This window comes from Sabethes cyaneus, chromosome 2 (genome assembly GCF_943734655.1).
Source record: "Sabethes cyaneus chromosome 2, idSabCyanKW18_F2, whole genome shotgun sequence".
NCBI classification, from domain to species: domain Eukaryota; kingdom Metazoa; phylum Arthropoda; class Insecta; order Diptera; family Culicidae; genus Sabethes; species Sabethes cyaneus.
Genome location: NC_071354.1, coordinates 6,280,878 through 6,296,718, shown reverse-complemented (window position 1 = coordinate 6,296,718; position 15,841 = coordinate 6,280,878). Strand labels below are relative to the sequence as shown.

Below are 15,841 nucleotides of genomic sequence, written 5' to 3'. Positions count from 1 at the left end.
TGTATTTCTCTATCAAATGTTCAGAAAAAGGTCAGCCTAGACATTGAATGCAATTGAATTGATGTTGAGTAACATTTCCTACATTAATCTACTCAACATCGACAAATCGTGCATGACTGTCAATCGTCATCATTTGACACAGTCAGTAGCTTCAGCTGAAGCTTGCGCGAAACGTTCTGCTCAACAAATGAAACAAGTCGCTTCATATATGAAGCGAATGTAAGGAAAAGTTAGCTTCATTTATTTGTTTCGACGATGCCGGGCTCTGATCAGAATACGGGGATCTTTGCGCGTTTTGAGCATTCTTGCCAACAAAGGATCTGCCAGGAAAGAATTTGGAATATTTTTCAAGTCTTTCGAGTGATACATTGATTACACAAGGAGATGAAATCTGCATCCCACTATATTGGAATAGTGGGATTGATAACAAAGAAGAGAAGGTATTTGTGAACGATGATGAAGAGGAAGACGTTATGCTGGAGTTCCGGTTTGGGGATGGTGAAAAAACTGTTGAGAGGCTGTAGGAGACCGGGGCATTAATTATGCTGGAAGCAACAATACAAGATATTTTGTAAATAATTAAAGGCGAGTCTCTCTACTATAAATTTGAAGAAATGAAAGGAAAGTTCGTGATGTGCTTAAAATCGTTCGCTAGACATCAATGAAAGCGGAAGTGTTTTTATTGTTGGAAGTGTTGGCAATAAAATTCGTTCTACAGTAAGGAAATTAAATCGTTAAGTGTATTATATCTGCTTCAATTCTATTTTGTTAAGTAACAATACTGAAGCTAATGTTTCAAAATAAAAAATTTACTGAAAAACATCAACATTTCTATTGATTTCGAATAATCTGCTAATACCGGTATTTTACCGGTATTACCGGTATTTTCTACGCCAATACCGAAATACCGGTTTTCACCAAAAGCGCCCAATACCGACAGCCCTAACCATGAAGAAAATGAGGATAAAATGAACCAAATAAGAGCAAAACGGAACAGAATAGAATAAAAAACGGCATTGAGAAGGAGGAAAGAAAAAGAGAAAATACTGGATCAGCAAAATGGAGAAGGGTAAATGCGGAAAAATGAGGACAGAAACATGAAAAGTAGGACATATTAAGAGGATGAACAGAACAGATGAAAACAAAAACAAGGAAGGAAAGAAGTTAAGCGAAAATGACAAACAACGAAACAAGAAAGCTGAAAAAACTGGCATGAAAACGAGCACAAACGGAAGAAAAAAGACCGATAGAGGACACGAGGAAAACAGTGAAAAGAGGCCAGACGGGATATACAAGGAAAAAGGATGAGAGAAAAAACAGGAAAATGGGACTGAAAAAGAAGAAAAGAAACACTGGTAAATCAAACTAAAGAATAAGTTAAAATGAAAGAGCGAGAGAGGCGATAAACTGAAGATAAGGAAGGTAAGGAAGGCCAGAGAAGAAAGGAAAAAAATGGATCCAAAAACAGAATAAACGTGACGTTCGTCTTCAAGGCAGCAGAGGAAATGAAAAGAAAGTGAATTAAAGTGATAAAGAGAATGAGCAAGAAAAAAATAAAAAATGAGTGAAATGACGAAAAAAAACTGAAAATAAGTAAAAAAAAGAAAACTAGAACAATGGAACAACGGAAACGGAATAGAACGACAGAAAAACGAAAGAAAAAGAGGAGAAACCAAACGAAAGTGAGTGCAAAAAGCAAGAAAACCATACAGAAAGGAGAAAAAACAAAACAAAAAGTGGAAAAATGTGACAGAAAAAGACCAAAACAAGAACAGAATAGAAGTAAAACGTACAGGATAATGAGATAAGGAAAATGCCTATTTCAATTTCAAATGTCTAATTTCGAATCCATTCCTAGTAAAATTTAAATTCCAATTTTAAGTCTAATATCAAATAACGTGGAGACCGAGCAACAAGAGACAAGGAACGAAAGAGAAAAGAAGAAAATTGAGAGAAAGAAAGAGAAAACCCATAAAAATGACGATGAACTGGACAGTTAAGGAGAATAAACGGGACACAAAAACGTGAAAAAACGGGATTGAAAAAGAGAAAATCAGGAGCAGTAAAAGCGAGTAACGAGAACAGAAAAAGAGAAAATACGTGACCGAGACAAAAATAATAGAGAGAAAACGCAAGATAAAACGGAAAAAACAACGTGACAGAAAAGGTGTAAAACCAGGACGTTATAAGAAAACTGGAGGGAAAGAAGTAAAAAAGGCGGAACAGAAAATAATAAAAAACGAGCCTATAAATGAGGATAAACAGAACCAAACAACTGAATCAAAGTGGAAAATCAAGACTTACGAAAAAAGGAAAAACAAAAAAACATTAAAGAGGAACAAGGAACAAGGAATATGGAACAGAAAACAAGGGTAAACAAGAAATAAAAAGAAAAGAAAAATAACATGAGATAAAAAGCAAACCGACGAAAACGAGCAACGAAGAAACGAGGAAAAAGAGGTCAGACGGGATAGAAAAGAATATATATACACAGATAAAGGTAAAGAATAGAAGCAAAAAGTATAAAAATGAGAGAAAAAAGGAAAAATCATTAAGAAAACGATGAAAATGAGAATAAGCAGAAGATAATGAGGAGCAAAACGGGACATAAAAGAACAAAAAGTGGCACTGAGCAGGAAAGAAAAGAAGAAAATACAATAGCAGGAAAATGAAGAAGAGAAAAAGAGGAAAAAATGAGACAGGAAAGAAAAAAATGAGAACGTAGGACAAAATTGATAAGGCCATTGCAAATTATTTCTAAAGTTTTTGTCACCTCTCCCTTGGAAATTGGTTTGAAAAATCGGGGGGCAAGAAAATAATTTGCAGGATATAAGATAATTTTTTTACAAAATCAATTTTCTGTGAGCTCTAACTGCCTAGAAAATTCGAAAAATGAGTGTACGAGTTAAGTTAACGCTTATAGCACGAAACAGAAATGGAAATTCGAACACGGGAATTTCCGAAAATCGGCCAAAAAAATTTTCTTTCGCTTTTGGCTATTTTTGCGTAGATTTTTGCATGGAAAATAATAGCGCATATATTAAAAGGAAGAATAGATTTGGTTTTCACGTTCAAACTTTAAGTAAAAATGCTTAAGACCCACATTTTTTTGGTTCGATTAAAATAATCTCTTACTTTATAAAATATTTGTAATGGCCTAAAACGGTAAAAAACAGAAAGTGACAGAAAAAGGAGAGAAAATATGACATGTTCAGAAGAAAAACAGAACAGATGAAAACAAAACAAGGATAGACAAGGAGTTGAAAAGCGAAGAAAGATGAAAACCAGAACCGACAAAGTCGAAACAGAAATTGACAAAGAACGAAACAAGAAAACAGGAAAAACGGACCTGAAAACGAGCACAAACGGACATGAAAAAAGACGAAAAAGGGACTCAAGACTCAGGAATAGGGCCAGAAACTGAATAGAAAAAGGAACCGAGGAAGAGGAAATAGCTGGCGAACAAAAGAAAAAACGAGACAAGAAACGGAATGGAACAGAAAACAAGAAACCGACATGACAGGGAAAAGAACAATAGCGAGAGAGAAAACCAAGTAAACCAATAGAGGAAACAAGGAAAACAGCAAAAAGATGTTAGACGGGATATAAAAGGAAAAAGGATGAGAGGAAAAACGGCAAAATGGAACATAAAAAGAAGAAAAGAAAATCAAACTAAAGAAAGAGAGGAAGGCAAGCCGGAGAGGAAAGGAAAAAAATGGAGCCAAAAACAGAATAAACGTGACAGAAAAGCGCTGTCTTCAAAGCAGCAGAGGAGATGAAAAGAGTTATAAAAAGACGAAAACTGGAAACGAAATAAAGGGAAAAAGAGAAGAGAAAAGCATGAAAACGGGAAAAAAATAATTTAAAAACTAATGAAAAACATGACGAGAAAAGGAACGAAAATACGAAGGATACGGATACGAAAATACGATAGGATAGGAAGAAAAATTGAACATTGGAAAAATGGAATACGAGATAGAACAAAAGAAAAACGAGAGAAAAAGAGAAAAAAAACGGAAGGAAAGTGAGAGCAAAAACCAATAAAACCGTACAGCAAAGGAGAACAAACGGACATGTGTGACAGAAAAAGAGAAAAAGCGGAATAGAAAAGAAGTAAAACGTACAGAATAAGAATAAGATGAAAAATGCCAATTTCAGTTTCACATATAACTTTGTTTCTAATTTCGAATCCATTGCTATTCAAATTTAAATTCCATTTGCAGGTCCAACTTTACTTTCAAATTCTATTCCAAGTCTAATTCAATGCCAATTTCAAATGAAATTCCAAGTTCAAATTACTCTAAATTTAAAACCAAATTTTAAGTCTAATTTCCAGTTCAATATGCAGTAAAGCTTCAAGCGCAAATTATTCCAAATTGAAGTATAATTAACTGTCCTATCCCAAGTAACAATTTGAGTTTTATTACACTCTTATGATGGCATTTAGGACCAAAATTAGTCTTCAAGACCACCATAAGAGTACAATAAAACTCACATTGTTGCTTGGGATGCCAAGTCTGATTATAAATCGAATTTCAACTCTAATTTTTTATCCAGTTCAACTTTGATTCAAAATTCAATTGCACCCGAAAGTCCGGAGTTTTGACATTAATAGGCCGGTATTTTTATGATAAGTTATACGATTATTCCATTTTTCCAGCCAGAAACAATCTTCTAAAAGATCGGGTGCCCCACTTTGCGGGGGATTCTGGGCACACCAGTGCTCCATTAAGTGCTTTCCAAGTAGTTTTCATGTGTTACCTACGGGAAAGCAGCCCGCTGTCAAAATGTTAATTAGGAAAATGGTTTCCGCTGCAGCCGCAGCACACATTTCGGTGCGAATAAAACCAATGGCAATACCTAGTGTGTAGGTTGCATGCTCACAAACTAGGAACATTTTGACTCGACAGTTTGAGACAGTGTGTGTGTGCGTGTATTTTTTTTAACTATTCTAAATCACTACCGCATACTTAGCTATGTACAGATTCCATGTTTTTTTTTCGTTTTTAACTCATACCTACATACTACATATCATGGCAACTCATTTTCTATTCGGGTCAGTCGGAGCATACTGCGATGACCACAGCCTACTTGATGACGAGTATTATCTACACATTGGAAGGAAAAACATTTTTTGCAATTGCTGGTTTGTGGTGCAGAGTGGTTCCAAAAGCTAGGGCAAAAGCTTCTGTTTTGCGCGCTCCACTATTGGTGCAGTTTGGTTTTGGTGTGACGACTAAACAGTACAATACCTAGGTACTAATGAGCAAGAGTCTGTCTATCTCTAATCGGTGAAGCCGAGCCGGCTAATTAAGTTGTGTACACGTTCAGGAGCTTGTTGGTCAGAAACCGGAAGTGGGGTTGCAGCAGCTTTAGGAAGCTGTTTTCATTCGAAACTATCGGGTACGGGAAGGAACACGTCCGAAAGCGGCTCTTGTGGTTTTTCATTAAGATGCAAGTTTTTTTTTGCTTGAAGGAAGGAAGCAATAGTTTGGAACAGTTTGAAGCTGTTGAAGAGTTGCGAAAAACTATCTTCTCAAAGTAAACGAAACAAAGTTCGGAACTGAATCTGATGGTGGTGGGTGACTCGGTGGGAATGGAGCAAAAACTTCCGATGGACTGATAGATGGATAGGAAATGCGCGTCGAAAGAAAAAATATGAAACTTAGGAAAGATAGAGAGAGAGAGAGAGAGAGAGAGCGGAAAGTACCTTGACATTTTAAACCCTGATGCGCGATCCCGTGCAACATCGAACCGCAGTGATCGCAAAAGGTTGGTGTAATGAAAGTATATCCTTGCCATTTATGCGGATTTTGTGCCTACAGGAAAGAGAGAGAAAGATAACAAAAAGGAAGAAAAGAGAAAGACAGAGAAAATACCGCCTTCGTGGGTTGGGTGGTTGGGTGTTTGGTTGTGTTTTGCGCGGAAGAGAAGATATAGAAGAGAAAAAAGATTGACCGTAAAAAAAATAATAGCACAGTTGCTGATATATTAACGGAAAGATAGGGTGAGAGATAGCGAAGAAATATCATTCACGAGTCGCACCAGCACGTGACCCGGCCGCGTGTGGAAGCTCGGTCCGATGAAGGTGTCAGCGACGGCGCGAGGCAAGGGTCTGCGGGCTGGGGGGGAAAAAGCTAGGATCCGCTATGTACATGAGCAACATGGGTTTTTTTTCCGCTTTCCCTGCATCCGTCAGACTGACAACAACAGGGACGAGATAGCTTTCCATGGCCTGCCATAAGTACTGTGTGTGTGCCAGGTTCCGTTTGTTGGCTGGACGGTGCCTACTGCTTTTGCTTTGTGGAGTGCTGCTGCCTACTTTGTGGCCTGTTTCTGGCAAACGCTGGCTGTGTAGTTTACTGTTGTGTTTATGACATCTATATGTCACAAATATGCTAAAGCGAATAGCTAATTTACCCTCGGTGCTTGGTTTGTTTTTTTTTTTGTGTAAAACTGCTGATTTTTTTCTGTTTGTTTTTGAAACCCGAACACCACCGATACGTAAATAATAAATATTCAAGCTATAACCTCTACCGGGTGAAACCAACTAGTTGCTGATAATTAGGCAATCGAAGCAACACTTCTTATCGATAGTAGAAGCACTAGAATAGCACTAAAAAGTATTACAATAGTTTATTAAACTAACAACAAACTAAATTTTATGCTAGCAATAATACGAATACGTTCTACGATTATTTCTAAGCTTTTTCCAAGCTTTGCTGCCTAAAAGTGACTAATATGCATGCTAGAACAGTTTGAATTATTTGAGAATGTGACGTTTAAATGCTTAAAACTATTTTACACTAAACTAAGACAACCCCTCGAGTTCGCAAATCGATCCATCATCGATTTTTGGTTCGACAAATTCACTCATTTATGTACTAATGTTGATTATTTCATTTCATAATTCATACTGTCAGTTTACCATTTGAAATCGCTAAAATTGTGAACGAAATTAGTCCCAAATTGCTCCCTTGCGGAACGCCATATATACAATATATGGAAAATAAACGCACCGGCCATGCTTGCTAAGCAGTTTTCGTCCGCTTGAACAAGATGAAAACCACGACACTAATCTCCTCAAGGCTTCCGCCGGCGAATACGTTTCCGTTTCGCTTTACGAAAAAGAGGACTGAAACTCCAAGGAGATGAAATCGGTTTCCTTTTCAGTAGAGCGTTTGAATTCACTGACCACCGACAGATGCCGTTGCAGAACTTAGAAACCATATCATGAACATACACTGTCGAACTGTCGAAATTGTTTTTCCCATAAATTGAGTTCATTTGGCAGCGATCCCGGAAATGCGCCACAATAATGGTGCGTGAAGAACTACAGGCAGCAGGAAAACCACGACAGTAGTGACCACAGCATGGCTGGCAACAGACATAAAACCTATATCTAGAGAGTGACCAAGTCTATTCAGTAGCTATGGGTTTATTTGATTCGTGTTCAAGAAGGGGGAAAAGTTTCAGAATTTCATGAAATTTTATACACAGACACAATTAATGGACTTACGAATGAAAACAATGTTTAAATTTGTGGTCTTCTATTTTATGAATTTCACAAGTCGAAAAACAAAGCTCATGAAATTGTCATCGTAGAACAAACATTTTGCTAGCAAATTTTCTCAACAACTGCAATGATCTGTCTCATGGAAAATGCATTATTATATTTGTTTTTGTTTCTGAGCTATAGCCAAAACGAGTAAGAAAATTTTGATGAAAAAATACCCAGCTGCCCAAAGAAATCTGTTATATTGTTCTTGTTAAGGCCTGAAATGTATATTTTCACTGATATTATTAATTTTCACATTTGCACCCTTCAATATTGGCAAAAGAATTCCAATTGGGGAGCACCCAATTGATTTTTTCATAGAATTCTGTCCAAAGCGGAAAAAATAGCTTTAGTCCATTGTAAGTTGAGTTAGGTAGTCCTTTAATTCTATTTTTTCAACTACGTTCACTCTGACGGAAAAGATGCCACATTATTTTCTCATCAGAAGCGCCTACACTTTGCTGTTTTTCAGGCAGAACTTACTTTTGCCGGATTGAAAAAAATTGTCCGTGCAAAATTTTCTTGAAGTTTTTTTTTTGCGAAAGTAGAAGACTTGACACATTGAATCGTTTTCATGTCAACTTCATATTGGAGTTGTATAATAATTAGAGTATGTCAAATCGAAGTGAACAATAAGTTGTTTTGCAGTCGTGCGTGTCTTCATATACAATTCATGACTGTAAATTATAAAGCAGGATAGACAATTGCAATATTTGATTATATCTATATCATATATTCAGGAGTATTTAGTTGCGTGTTATAAAAACTGCACCAAATAGAATTACAAATAGTTGTCAAAATTTTCGCACGTATATCGCCTCCACTTTGGTACATATATGCTCTTATATGGCGTGAAATATAACTTTTTCGTTCAGATATGATTTCGTATACCTCAGTTGCAATCGAGATATACAAACCAAATGGTTTACTGGGTAGAAGCTTAGAACCTTTTAGCCCATTTTGATAGTTTAAATAATAATGTATGAAACTTGGATCCCACGAATCGAATGCTGCTGGCAACCTTTCTGGTGTACCACAAGGGAGTAATTTCAGACCGTTGCTTTTCTCCATATTCATCACTAATGTTTGCTTCAATATACCCGTCGGATGCAAAGTGCTCTACGCAGATGACCTGAAAATTTACCTGAGGGTGAGGTCCATTTCAGATTGCAAGCAGCTACAATGGACGGTCGACTTGTTTTCAGATTGGTGTTCTGAAAATCGCATGGTAATTAGCGTGAAAAAATGGGACGTATTTTTCTTCACTTATAAACAGCATCCTATACATTGGCAGTACAAGATTAAGCATGAAGCAATTGAAAGAGTTTTAGCATTCCGAGCGAAGGCCAATCATAATATCGGATAATTGTACTACTAGCTTGTTCGATCGACGCTTGAAACGGCAACTGTGGTGTGGAATCCATACCATGACGTGTGGATTAACAGAATTCAAGTAGTTCAGAAGAAATTTATCCCCAAGCGACTTGCCACCTTATGTGAAACGATGCGCACTACTTACGCATGAATACTCAAGAAAAAAAATATGACATTGCCAAGGGAGTTTTCGTAGGAAAAGTATTGTGAAATAGTTCCTCTGATAATATCATATTTATGTTACATGATGCATTACAAATATCAAAATGATCGTATGTATGCAGTGCAGCTTACTGATATTTACAAAGATAAGTTGGCTGCCCAGTTTCCAGCTTTAAAATGAGTCGACAGAGATGGTTGGGGGTGGAATTTCACGTCAAATTTCATGTCAAATTTTCGCTGTTTACCATCGAAGTAAACCTTAAGCTTATCAACACCAATTTTACTACCATACAACTAAAGGTTACGAGGTGGCAACTAAAGTCAACAGGTTTCTGTTGACTTCTCAACCAGCCAGAACCAACACAAAAGTGGTGTCGTTAGAATTTACCTCATTTAAATCAACACCTTCCTAATTGTACTCGAGGGTGCATTATAGTAAGAGGGTTCACTACTAATTAACAGGTGTACCCGATTAGACAAATATGCGGAAAATATAACGTATGGTAGCATGACACAGGTTAGGCATGCTATGCATCAACTATCTTCGGTTAGCTTGCAAAAATCCCTACCGACTTAGTTTAAAATCGCCATACGGCATATAAAGAAAGTCAATGCAAGGACTAGAGGCGACCTGCCGACGATCTGAAGCTGTATGCCAAAGTTAATAGTCCCTTCGATGCCGCGTTCCTGCAAGAGCAGCTATCGATTTTTGCAAAATGGTGGCACAGATAACCGCATGCAGCTAAACTCAGATAAATGTGAAATAATTACGTTCTCTAGAAAATTAAAAACTCGTCGCGATGTGATCAACAATGGCTATGTGACAGCAATGGCAGTCGCCGATATGCTGACCCAGAGGGTGGATTGCCCATGTTTACTCGCGAATCTCAACTCCCAGGTACCAATGTTAGTTTTATTGCACTCTTACTGCGGTTTTTAAGACCAAAATTGGTCATATAAACCATTATAAGCGTGTTATAAAACCCAAATTGTTACTTGGGATATACGCTCAAAGTAATAATGGTCGTAATGGTCCTTTTTTGCGCGTACCGCATCGTAGAAACAACTACAGCACCTTTAGCACAATTACCGGTCTGCAACGCCATTTCAATCGCTTTATACCTAGCTTCGACTTTAACGTTATCCGCGAGGTACTCAAAACGCGATTCCTGGCACTGGCACGTAGCTTCTAGGTTAAGTGTATCAGTAGGGTTGATGATTTTTCAGGGCCATCTCGCCCTGATTGATCTATTAAATGCCATAAAATGATTGTTAATGAATTATACCAAATGGTCGTTCTGCCAAATGATCCCTTATGTTCATTGTATTGTATTTAATGGTCTCATTGTATTGTGACGGAGCGATGATTGGCTCAAGTGCTTATAGGAAAGCAAAGTTTTGTAAATTATGGCTAACGTCCATTATGCCTATCGTTTTTGATTGATTTTGGTCCTCCAAAATGGGGGTATTCTACTGATAACAAACTCTAATCAGCCTATAAAAAACGAAGAAAGGCAAATTTCTGGATACACTTATTTCGATTAATTATTGTAATCGAGTGATACACCATAAGGCATACGGACGTTAGGCATAATGGATGTGCGAAAGGCATAACGGAAGTTAAGCAATCTGCCGTTAGCTTGAAAGCGGTCAAATCGACGTAGTTTAACAAAGCATTGCGTACAGGGTAAGTCAGATTACATACGAATGGCCGAAAGAAAAAATGGTGTTGCAGATCTAATGGCCGAAACCCACATGGTCGAATCACGAATGGGCGAATGCCATAGAAAATATTTGCGGCCTTCAACCTGCCCAAATGTTGGGTAATACTGTCCTTACTCGCTACCGCTCTCGTTTGGACTCAACTAAGGGATAACCGCCACTAGAAAGTAAACCTAGAAAAATGTATGCATCCAAATAAATATGATTTCTGCCTTTCCGCAACGAGCACCTCTTCCGACGGCGAATCGCGGTCGTCTCGCCCTGAATCATCGAGGAAACGTTAGCTACTGGCTCAGTAAATAGGTCTCGTATCTTAAAATGAGCGTAACTTGTGCCTAAGAGATAGGTAGAAATGTCAATCATCATAAAGTGCAGAGATATTTTTCTAAAACGTATGAAATTATCTTTTAACTCTCTTAAGCTCTTGCAGCTTAACCAACGTATCATTGATCTTAAAAACATTATTTTTATCAATATTATTCGAGGAAATAGTTTTCGGCGAGGTTCAGCCAAGTAGAGGCTCGGCCTTTCATGTTTGGGTGTTTTATGTTTTCGGTCAAACAGGAGTTCGGCAGTATGGCTGAATACAATTTCGGCCTTCTGTGACAGGTGTTGAAGTTCGGCCCTTTGGATTTCGGCTATTTGCCTATTTGGGCATTCGGTACCAACTCAGTGAGTCTATACGACAGCTAAGGAAGACTAACAGAAGTTGGCAGACGCAGGAAAGCGGATAAACTTAGACAGAAGTGATTTCTACGGAGAGGAGAGTTGCTCCCGTAGTGGCCGGCACTTTCAATGGCGAGTCGCTCCGGTTCTCATTGTATTGTGACGCAGCGATGATTGGCTCAAGCGCGTATTTGTAGGAATGCGAAATTTTGTAAATTATGTCTAACGTCCATTACGTCCATTTGTGTCCATTACGTCTTGCGTCCATTATGCCTATCATCCATTATGCCTATCGTCCGTTATGCCAAATGTTCATTATGCCTATCGCTCGTATGCCTAACGTCGCGCAGCTTGCCTTTTTGCGATATATCAAAATGCACAATCAAAATGGAACTTAAACGCTGGGAAGAACAACGACGGACGGCCTAGTAACAGGGCACTGTCCGAGTAGCCATCATTTAAAGAACACAGGCCGTGTTGAAAATGATATCTGTCGCTTCTGTAATCTTGAAAGCGAAACGTCGGAGCATCTGCTTTGCAATTGTAGTGCGCTTTAGATGAGCAGAGCTAAACTTCTTGACAAAAGATGCTTATCTCCTAGTGAAATTTGGTCTGCTAATCTCGGGAAGGTTATCGGTTTCATAAACCATATTATACCTGACTGGGAACGTGCAGGAGCAAATGGCTAGTTGTCTATAAAATGGCAATTGGCTTGCATGGCACGTAAATTTAAAGCATCAAAGCATCCTTTGGTTACTATTTTGGACGATATAACGTAGCAAACCGTGCGTGCCAACTGTGACGCATTCCATAAACGCCTTCGAATGGCGTTTAAAAAAAGCAGAGATATTTGAATTGAATTAGTAATTGTAGTGCTGTTTCCACCTTTCGACCACCGCACTTCTTTTTTAACCAGCGGTACCTTACGAGATTAGGCAGCTTTATTCATCTATCTTCAAGACAGATGGATTGTAATAACTACGGAGCGATAACTATCCTGAGTGCTGCCAACAGAGTGCTTTACAGGTCAGGTCGTCTTCCATCGACCATCACCAATAGACAATAGATACATGGGAAGTTATCAGACCGGCATCATGAATGGTCTGTCTACAACGGATCAAATCTTCATCCTGCGGCAGACCTTCCAAAAGTGCCGCGAATCTCGGGTCCCCACGCATCACCTGTTCATTGATTTTAAAGCCGCATATGATAGTGTAAACCGACAAGAGGTATGGAAAATCCCAGACGAAAACGGCTTTTCGGGGAAGCTTACTAAACTTATCATGGCTATGATGAGTGGGATCGGGTGCCGTGTAAGAATTTCGGGGGGATTGTCTCGCAGGAAATTTCGACAAGACGATGGTCTTTCCGCTTGAAGGTGTTATAAGACAAGCGGTGGTCGACATGCGGAGCTCGATTTTCAGTAAATCCAGTCAATTTATCTGTTTTGCCGACATATTTGAGGTGGTGAAAGACCAGTACACCAAATTAAAACGCGAAGCATAGAATTGCGATTTGGTTGAAGGTAAAAATGTCTAAAACGAAACATATTCTGGCGGGCGGGATTAAGCACGACAAGGCCGTACCGTGATAGAACCGTGTTAGGACCAGCCGTGAGACTAAAAGGCCTATTATCAGCGAAAGTCGGGCTTCTATACAAATTGCACATTGTACGAAACGCTAATTAGATCGCTTGTCCTCTGCGGGCATGAAACGTGGTCATTTCTAGAAGAGGACCTGCGAGCAATTGAAGTTTTCGAACAGTAGGTGCTAAAAACCATGTTTGGCTACATGCAAGAGAACGCTGTACGGAGGCGCAGTATAAACCACGAGCTCGCGCGTCTCTGCGGGAATCCAGTATTCAGAAAGTAAACCTGGACGGATACGTTGGGTATCCTACTATCCTACAAAAATGGTAGGAACAAGACGAAGAGCGGCCCTGTCACAGGTGGCAGGTGGAGCTAGATCTGGCGAGCAATGACGAGCCCGCGGAACTGGAAAGAAAGAAATATTTTTCGCCCAATTCGAGCACCGAGCTATACTCGCAAGAGCTGTATAGTGTTGTTGTTGTGGATCATTTTTCAATTTACCGCTGTTTTTAACCGCGACCAGTTTTAAGGTCGTTTGTGATACCGTCCCAGTGTTGTATTCCGCACTTTATTGTTTTTGCAGCATCGCTATAGAGTTGCGAACGAACTGCTGTTTATTATCCGTTCTTAATGTGTCGATGTTTTCACCCTCATTTCTTTTATGCTTCCTACTACCTTTCAACCAATCTTGCGCTCTAGAGCCAGAAAGTGCAGACACTTGTTATAAATTGCCCTTGGACAGGAGGCTTCATTCGCACCTCGAGCAATGCCATCCTTATAACTTGCCCTGACAAGCGGCTTTATTTTGTTGGTATATGCAGCATTCAGTAGGAAGGAAACGTGTAGAAGCCCCTGAGAATAAATCCAGGCTAAAGTCACTTTCAACCGAACAGCTTGATTCTACTAGGATTCGAAGCCACGACCACTCGCTTGTCAAGCAAAACTTGTTAACCTTTTGGCTACAGAACCCCTCTACTTTTAGGATAGTAATCTCTACGACCGACGTAAACGAAGATAGTGAAAATAAGTTAAATTAAATTTTGCATGATAATGGTGCATTCCACTTTCCAGCGTTACGGGACACTGTCCCCACTAGTTCGCATATATGCGAACTAGTTTCTACTTCATCAATTTCCTGTCATACGACTGAAAAATTAGGTCTCCTTACTGGCCATATAATAATTTTCCGGTTATTTGACAAAAAATTGTGTTCCGTAGCACTGGAATGCGTTTAATGCGTTTTGCAGAGGTGTACCTTATTGTTAGCATTTAACCATTAATTAGATTAAACACAACTAAACATGTATGTCATTTTCTCTGCGTTATACTGAATACTGATTTAGCGTGTACGCTTTCACTTGTCATTATATGTCATCATCAATATAACCTTTATATCCAGTCCTTAGAAGTAACCACAAGTGTTTTACATTTCTCCGTATTCCCATTAGGTTATGGGCTCCAGTGATTCGGTTTCAACGCGTTTATAATCGTTTTCTCGAAGATTGATCGGTTCGGTCGGGAAATAAGTAAAAATGTCGACGGAAACCAGTGCGAACGGTGCAGAAGCTAGCAGCCAGCGAGTTATAGCTGCGAGTGGCAGTATTTCGTCACCAGCAATAGAAAGATTGCGTGGCCGGGAGAATTATTGTCCGTGGGCGTTTGCAACTAAGATGCTTCTGATCCGGGAAGGAACTTGGGACGCTGTTACACGACAGGACGATGATCCGGTAGACACACAGTCATTGCGCGCACTAGCTACGATTTGCCTCAGCATAGAACCCATCAATTACAGCCTGGTGCAGAGTGCCGAAACGGCGAAAAATGCATGGTCTAACCTGAAAAATGCCTTCCAGGACAATGGGATGACGAGACGAATAGGACTGCTGCGCAAACTCACGGGAATACGACTGGATGAGTGTTCGTCGGTGGAGGAATATGTCAGCGAGCTGATGACGACTATCCACAAGCTTTCGGAAGTTGGATTTAAGGTCGATGATACATACGATGATATGCTTCTGATGGGGCTGACTGAATCATATGAGTCGATGATAATGGGCCTCGAGGCATCGGTACAGCTATTACGACGGATGCAGCGAAAGCGAAAATTCTTCAGGACGTGAAAACCAGCAAAACTCCAAGGTCTAGCAACACTGATAACGCCTTTTACAGCCTGCATCGAAAAGGAAGGAAGAAACCGGACAAGTCTAACCTAAAATGTTACAAGTGCAGACGGATTAGGCATTACGCTTCAGAATGCCAGAACAAAGAAGCGAAAGACAAAAGGGAAAAGGGAAAAGCCTGACAAAAGGCATGCAGCAATGCGCGTTTATCAAAAGCCTTGTAAGTCGAATGTTGAATGGATTTTCGACTCAGGTGCGTCTGCGCATATGTGTTCCAGTTTGACTTTGCTCGAAAATTCGAAGAAGCTGACGAAACAAGTGAATGCTGCAAACGACTCTGAAATGTCTGCAGTTGCCAGCGGGAGTGTACAAATTGAAGCTGATACAGGAGGAAATTCGTGCCAACTGACGGTGTCAAATGTCTTATGTATCCCAGAACTTGCAGTTAATTTGCTATCTGTTAGCAAAATATGCAGCAATGGCTACCGTGTGCTGTTTGCCCAGGACGCTTGTGAGATGCGAACTGATAGCAGCGAGCTAATAGCGGTTGGTCTGGAGGTTGGCGGTCTCTATAAGCTGTGTTTAGCTGATAATCCTGTGTCATGTTCAGCAAGAACCCAAGATGATATTGTCTTGTGACATCGCAGAAT

The 15,841-nt window shown here is 39.4% G+C and overlaps 1 protein-coding gene across 7 annotated transcripts in view; it reads right to left on the bottom strand.

Annotated features, from left to right (window-relative positions):
- The window catches only part of LOC128738468 (protein kinase C, brain isozyme), a 212,907-nt gene that overhangs the window by 59,206 nt on the left and 137,860 nt on the right, over window positions 1–15,841 (bottom strand). The window contains exon 4 of one of the 7 annotated variants that reach the window (XM_053833644.1): window positions 5,711–5,819. The exons of the other annotated variants lie outside the window; for them this stretch is intronic. Within the exon in view, the coding sequence (XP_053689619.1) occupies window positions 5,711–5,819 (109 nt within the window). The remainder of the gene's footprint in view (window positions 1–5,710; window positions 5,820–15,841) is intronic. 7 annotated transcript variants of the gene reach the window in all.